The 7,500-nt window shown below is 40.3% G+C and overlaps 1 protein-coding gene across 1 annotated transcript; it reads left to right on the top strand.

Moving 5' to 3' along the window:
• Positions 1-348: 348 nt before the first annotated feature.
• Positions 349-4,887, top strand: LOC137622597 (uncharacterized). The gene is made up of 3 exons (XM_068353203.1): positions 349-379; positions 1,429-3,533; positions 4,311-4,887. Exons 1-3 carry the CDS (start codon positions 349-351, stop codon positions 4,686-4,688), a joined length of 2,514 nt encoding a protein of 837 aa, XP_068209304.1. The 3' UTR covers positions 4,689-4,887.
• Positions 4,888-7,500: the final 2,613 nt, after the last annotated feature.

Here is a 7,500-nt window from a genome sequence, read left to right on the forward strand (position 1 = left end):
GTAATGAGGTAGCTAGCGGCCTAGCCAGTGATTTTGAGAGTGGCACTGATTTTGGGTCAGACCAAGAAGGATCCATAATCAATGATGTGAGCATAAATCCTGGTTTGTCCCTGTTCGCTGATTCCCCTGCAGTAAAGGTTATGTATGAAGGTCCGGCCAATTTTCCTACTCCGGCCAGGGCTGTTAAAAATTTTGATATTTCAACTAACCCCTTTGTAGCTGAGGAGGCTGTTCCCAACCATGTAACAGCTTCTGCTCATGTAACGGGGCAGGAGGAGTTCCATGTAATTTGTAAGAGAATTGAGTTATTGAAGATGCAGTTTGAGGAGAACGAGAGGGCCCGGCAACATGAGATTGAGTTGCTCAAGCTTAACCTTGAGTTGGCCAAGGTGCAAGGGTCCCCTAATCATGTTAGTTCCCCCAATAGCTCATCAGCAGACAAATTTAATATTTCGGGTGCACTAAAGTTAATTCCAGTTTTTGATGAGGGAAGCGTACCAGAATTTTTTAAAGCTTTTGAGAGGGTTGCTACCCGGTTGTCTTGGCCCACAGAAATGTGGACGGTACTCATACAGTGTAGATTGACGGGCAAGGCAATCCGGGTATATAATGCATTGGAAGAGGGCCTTGCCAGAGATTATGACAAAGTAAAGGCTTTGGTTCTCAGGGCCTATGATTTGGTCCCTGAGGCCTATCGCCAGAGATTCCGAACCACTGGCAAGCCCAATTCTATGTCTTATGTTGAGTACGCTCGTCTCAAGGAGGAGCAGTTTGACAACTGGCTGAAAAGTCGTCAAGTTGCTTCCTTCTCTTCCTTGAGGGAACTGATGGTACTGGAGGAGTTTAAGAAGGTGTGTAGTAAAGAATTGAGGGTTCATCTGGAGGACACTAAAATTTTAACTTTGTCCAAGGCGGCTCAGGTAGCTGATGAGTTTGTCCTGACCCATCGGGCTGGGTCAGGTAACTTCTCGTCCTCATACCCTAATAATAATAGTAATTTGCCTTCTAAGTCGAATAATCCCTTTAAAAACCAATCTAGTACCCCAAATAGTAGCATGAGTAATCATGTTGGTAGTGGCTTCAGAAAGGACTTGAGTGGTGGGCACACTCTGGTTTTTTCTAACCGTGGCAATTCGGGTAAAACTAATCAAATTAGAGGTAATTGCTTTTGGTGTAATAAGCCAGGGCATCGACAAGCTGAATGTAGAGCCAGGAGCCGTTACCTCCAAAAGAACCAAATTAAGAGTCAAAATAATGTTAATCAGCCTACGCCAATCTCACTAATCTCAAATAATTCTATTTTAGAGAGTAAGAATAGTAAAACTGTTGATCCCCAGGCTAGTAGTGAACCAGATGTAGGTAAAGTAAAACCTGTATTGTGTGAGTCCACTGGTAATTTATGACCATTTAACAAATATGTCTACCCAGGAAAACAGAAATGTGAGACCTTTACACTTAATGTTAAATTCTTGAGGGACACAGGCTCCGCTAGATCTTTGGTGTTGGCAGGGTCCTTGTCTAGCTTAGTTCCCTATACTGGAGAATACGTGGTCCTGGGAGGATTTCCCGATACGGTGGTATCTGCTCCTTTAGTAAGGGTGGAGCTGTCCTTCCCAGGGTATCACAAGGTTACTGAGCTGGCAGTAGTTGAGAGCCTGCCGATACCAGGAATAGACGGAATCCTTGGGAATGATATGTTGAGTGCTGAGGGGCAGGAATTATTTCCTATTGTTTCGGTCACGGCTTGCCCTGTGGCAATAACTACTCGAGCCTCTGCTAAGCGTGCAGCGGAAGCTGATAATGATGATGACCTAAATTTAAGTAATTTAGAAGTAGAGGTAGCGAAGCCCGGGCTAGTAAAAGGTAGTAGTAGTAGCAGTAGTTCTAGTTTTGGAGTGTTTAAATTATTGAAATCCGATTGTGACCGTCTCTCTTTCATACAGGCTCAAAAAGATGAATTTTCATTTGAGTTAGGTAATACTGACGATTTGACCAGGCCCAGGTTTGTGGTTTTGAAAGGATTGTTGTATAGGGTCAGTCGTCCCCCAACTCATCAACTAAATGTGACTAATTGTTTAAGACAAATTGTGGTACCTACCAAGTTTAGGGAGGCTGTGTTAAGCCTTGCACATGAGGACTCCTTTTCTGGCCACTTAGGCTTAAGTAAAACTTTTTGTAGGTTGAGTAAATGTTTTTGGTGGCCAGGAATGAAGTCTTCGGTGAAGAAATTTGTAAGAACTTGTGAAGTGTGTCAGGTGATGGGTAAACCCAATCAACCTATTCCCAAGGCTCCTCTTAACCCAATTCCTTCAATTGGAGAACCCTTTGCAGAATTGGTAATTGATGTGGTAGGACCTCTGCCTAGGACGAAGTTAGGGTTTACGCATCTCCTGACCATAATGGATAGAGCATCACGTTTTCCTGAGGCCTTTCCAATGAAGAAAATAACCTCAAAAGCTGTGTTTGACAAATTAGTGGAGTTTTTCTCCAGGTATGGACTGCCTCGTAAAATTCAGTCGGATTGCGGCTCGAAATTTACAAGCAGGGTATTTAAGAGTAAGTGTGCTGAACTGGCCATTCAGCATATTACCAGTGTACCCTACCATCCTGAGAGTCAGGGTGTGGTGGAAAGATTTCACCAGACCCTTAAGTGTATATTAAAAAAATATTGTTATGAGCAAGGAGAGGATTGGGATAAAGGGCTTCCCTTTGCTCTCTTTGCCATAAGGAATTTTCCCAATTCTTCTACTGGCGTTGCTCCCTTTGAATTAATATTTGGGCACAAGGTTCGAGGACCTTTGGAAATCTTCCATGAATTGCTCGAAGTAAATCAGAGAGGAGAGCGTACGGTGGGAGAAGTTGTTAGTGAACTTAAGTCCAAGTTAGCCGTAGCTTGGAAGTATGCCAAAGATAATTTGTCTGCTTCCCAAGCTACAATGAAAACCAAATTTGATCAGAAGTGTAAGGTACGCTCATTTGAGTCCGGGGACTTAGTATTAGTTTTAAGCACAGACCCAGACAACTTCCTTGAACCCAGGTACAAGGGCCCCTGGAAGGTGTTGAGAAAGTTGTCCGAGGTCAATTATGAAGTTGAAGCCCCTGGAACTAGTCGTAAATGTAAAATTTTCCACATAAACAGGTTGAAATCTTACTCTTCTGATAGACGGGATCCGTTGGCCATTGTTTTTGAGCCAGTTATGAGTGTGGTTGCACCTGTTGAGGAAAACTTGGAAGATGTTTTGGACCAGGTGCCTTCAGATGCTCTAGGTAATAACTTGCAAAATTTAGGTGTATTAAAAGAGGGGTTAGAGCATCTGGAGGCACCTCAGAAACAAGATATACTAAACCTAATTATGGAATTTTCTGACTTGTTTCAGGACTCTCCAGGAAGGACGAGGTTGCTCCAGCATGATGTTGATGTTGGGGACGCTTCTCCGGTTAAGCAAAGCCCGTATCGCCTCAGTCCAGAGAAGCGTGCCATTGTTGAAGACGAAATTAAATACATGCTGGAGCACAATCTCATACAACCATCTGTAAGTCCATGGAGTTCCCCTATAGTCTTAGTGAAGAAGCCTGATGGTAAATATCGTATGTGTGTTGACTATAGGAGGGTAAACTCGGTTACTAAAAATGATTCTTTTCCTCTTCCCCGTATTGAGGATTGTCTGGACCTGATAGGTCCTGCTAGGTTTATTACAAAATTGGATCTGTTAAAGGGATATTGGCAGGTCCCCCTATCTGGCCGTGCCCGTGAAATTTCAGCATTTGTGACGCCCTCAGGTCTTTACGAGTGCAAAGTAATGCCCTTTGGGATGAAGAACGCTGCCTGTACTTTCCAGCGTCTGATGAACAGGGTAATTTGTGGCCTGGAAGGTACAGAAATCTATATAGATGACTTGGTGGTACACAGCAACGACTGGCGGACCCACCTGGTAAGATTAAGAAAAGTTTTTGAGGCACTTAGGGCCGCCGGTCTTGTTGTGAATCTGGGTAAATGTAACTTTGGGAAAGCTAAGGTTAGTTATTTGGGTCGCGAGATTGGCTTGGGTAAAGTTGCTCCTAAGCAAGCCAATCTCGAGGCCATAGTTGCTTTGAAGAGACCGTGTAATGTCAGAGAGGTTCGTAAGGTGCTGGGTATGTTGGGATATTACCGTAGGTTTGTCCGAAACTTCTCTGACCTTGCACAGCCTCTAACTAATTTATTGAAAAAAGGGCAGAAATTTATTTGGTCTTCTCGATGCGAAGAAGCATTTTTAAAACTTAAGATGTTACTCGTGTCTAATCCAATATTGGTTTCTCCCAATTTTCAGAAGCCATTCATCATAGCCGTGGATGCCAGTGACGTAGGAATTGGGGGAGTCCTCTTTCAAAGGAGTGATGATGGTGAAGTACGCCCCGTATCTTACTACAGCCGTAAGTTACTAGAGGCGGAAAGAAAGTACTCCACCATTGAGAAAGAGGCTCTGGCATTGGTGCGGACATTGGTACATTTTAAACCTTATGTAACTAACTTTTCATTCCCTATAGAAATTTGGACCGACCATAATCCGTTGGTATTCATTGAACGTATGAAGGGATCAAACCAGAGGATTCTGCGTTGGGCCCTTCAGCTACAAGAGTTCAATTTAATTATAAGACACATTAAAGGGGTGGATAATTGCATCCCGGATGCTCTCTCACGTGTCTGAATTTTGATCTCTCCCTTTGTTTTTTTTTGGGGACCCTCTCGGTTCGCCTGGTTGCATGTGTTGAGGTTACATCCATGTTTCGAGGTATGTATATATTGAGCTCAGGTATAAGGTTTGTACTCTTGTAAATTGTTCCAGGACCTAGGTTAGTGTGGATAATTCTATATCATATTTTTTTTTCCTCTGTGTGCCTACTAAAATTTATCGTTGACAGGTATAGGATTGAATGTCTGTCCAAATGTTTGATGATGCATTTAAAACTTGCTATGTTCTTGTCCTTTTGCTTAGGTTTAAGATATTTTTACCTTGTGATTAGTTTATTACTGTAGACACTACGTTTAAGACTTTGTTTTGTTTTGGTTTAATATATTTTATCTTATTAGGGGTTTGTAGTAGCTTTAGTGTTTTCCCTGAATTTTCTTTATTTTTGTGGCCCTGCATTTTCTGATGTTTTGTCCAGCCTTGTGGCATATCATTAAAAGAAAAATTTTGCATTTAGTGAATGAAAATTATTTTTCTTGGGGGAGGAAGGTGTTATGTTAAAGTAGGTTATTTAATTGTTTATAAATAAATTCGGTCTTCGGCAGGAGTAAAAGTTAACTGCCCTTTTCATAAGAGTTCGGAGATAACCTTCGCTCCTCCTCGTCGTTAATTAGTGAATGGCCATTAACTCTTTTGTTTATTTTTCTTTCCGAGTGTTTGGTGTTTAGTGAGAGCCGTGGACGAGACTACTGCTGCCTGGAATGTTCAGTTCGGACCGTGCATTGATCACAGACGTATAGCCTAATTCAGCAGCCATTGTTAGACGCCTCTTTTATTCCCTCATAAGGAATTGTGCCTTTGGAGGATTATTTCGCTGGTGTCTTTGAGCCACCCGCGGTAAATTGTACACTTCTTTGGATCACGGACTACGTATGCAGGGGTTTTGTCACCTGCGATAGCCACCTCGCTTGTTACGTCCTGCAAGTGTATGTGTCACTGGCGACCTTCGCTTGACGTTGTTTTCCCCGCCTGAGGATTCTGCGGGAAGACGGTGCCGTCGTTCCGTCCCGGCACTGTTGGAGGAACTATTGCCGTGATCCAAGAGCGTCATCACAACTGTTACGCTGCTCGTCTGTGGACCAAGGGTCCGTGAGGAGGAACGTAGGGAGGCATTACCCAGGTAAAGTTACGATCTTTTCATTATCGTTATGGATATGCCCAGTCCGTTTTCCTGGTGTTAATGATACTCCCTCTGATGCTGACGAATGTTCGTCCCCTCTCTGTCGTCTGATCCATGTATGGATAAGTACTGTTGAGTTATTTCACAGATAGATAATACAGTGTTGGGTTTTTTTACATGTATATATATAAATTATGACTCTGCATAATTCTTTTGTGAAGATATCCAAGTGTTTATGCATTTAGTATGTGGCATGTGTATTTGTATGCCGCCTTGTGTTATGTTTCATTATTTGGTATTTGGTTTAGCTTTAAACGTTTGTGTGTAGGTAGGTAATTTTAAGGTTTTCTGCCTTTTCATTTCTCCTATCTTCCTTATTCCTATCTGTTTAGTAATAGGGTAATGGTTTGTTGATATTTGTGGGCCCGGCTTAATATATGAGCCATACTTTTGATCTGTTTAGTTTTTCTATGTTAGGGTTAAGATTTTTAGATATAGGTCAACCTTGTGTATTTAGAGGACTCCGTATATTAGTCCTCCAGGTCATTTTTGTTTAATCATTGTTGTTTGTCTTAGGAGCTTTTTGTTACTCCTGGTGCAAGGTTGAATTTATTTAAGTGTATTGTAATAAATATTGTTAGATTTTTCCAGTGTTTTTGTTCTGTCTTCCCTCAGTTCACCGTGTTACATAAATAATGTACTGCCTACGATTCCTTTAAAAAATCAAAGTTCAAAGAACCAGAACTACGGCCTACACAGGTCGTAACAGATAACTGTAGCAACTACCGAAGCATTTGCCATTGTTTTTCGCTTTTTTTTTTTCATTTTCTGCTTTGCTGTCTAACCCTCTTTAACTGAATGCTGTTGCTGTTAATAATAATAATAATAATAATAATAATAATAATAATAATAATAATAATAATAATAATAATAGTAATAAAAAAATAATAATAATAAAAATAATAATAATAATAAGACGAAGAAGAAGAACAGCAACGACCAAAAAATCAATAATCAATAATAATAATAATAACAATAATAATAATAATAATAATAATAATAATAATAATAATAATAATAATAATAATAATACAGCAACGGCCAAATAAACAACAACAACAACAACAACAATAATAATAATAATAATAATAATAATAAAAATAATAATAATAATCATCTCCCCTAAATATTGAAAAGCAATAACTAAAGGTGCATCAAACATCAATTGTAATGGAAATATCTAGTATGCTCATTCTAAAGAAACTGGAGAGAAAGATTCATGAAAAGCTGAGAGATGAACAAGCAGGATTTGGAAAAGGTAGAAGTTGTACTGACCAGATTTTTATTGAATGAAATGTGGTACAGCAATGTATAAAATATAGAAATCCATTTTTGATGGCATTTGTGGATTATGAATAAGCCTTTGATAGTATGCACTGGCCAATTTTGTGGAGAGTCAGACGTTATTATGGAGTTCCTATTAAATATGTAAATTCAATTAAGTCTGTTTATGAGCACAGCAAGTACAAGTTAATGTTAGTATAGTTCCATCGAAGGAATTTCCCGTGAACAGTGGAGTGCTCCAAGGGAATGTGTTGTAACCTAGGTTGTTTATCCTCCTCATCGATTTTGTAATGCATAGAAAGTACA

The sequence above is a fragment of the Palaemon carinicauda genome, chromosome 29 (assembly GCF_036898095.1).
Source record: "Palaemon carinicauda isolate YSFRI2023 chromosome 29, ASM3689809v2, whole genome shotgun sequence".
Classification (NCBI taxonomy): Eukaryota; Metazoa; Arthropoda; class Malacostraca; order Decapoda; family Palaemonidae; genus Palaemon; species Palaemon carinicauda.

Coding starts and splice junctions, on each gene's coding strand:
- LOC137622597 (XM_068353203.1), top strand. CDS start 349: ATGAGATTGAGTTGCTCAAGCTTAACCTTGA. Junction 380..1,428: donor TTGCTCAAGCTTAACCTTGA/GTTGGCCAAGGT, acceptor ATGTCTACCCAG/GAAAACAGAAATGTGAGACC. Junction 3,534..4,310: donor ACAATCTCATACAACCATCT/GTAAGTCCATGG, acceptor CCCAATTTTCAG/AAGCCATTCATCATAGCCGT.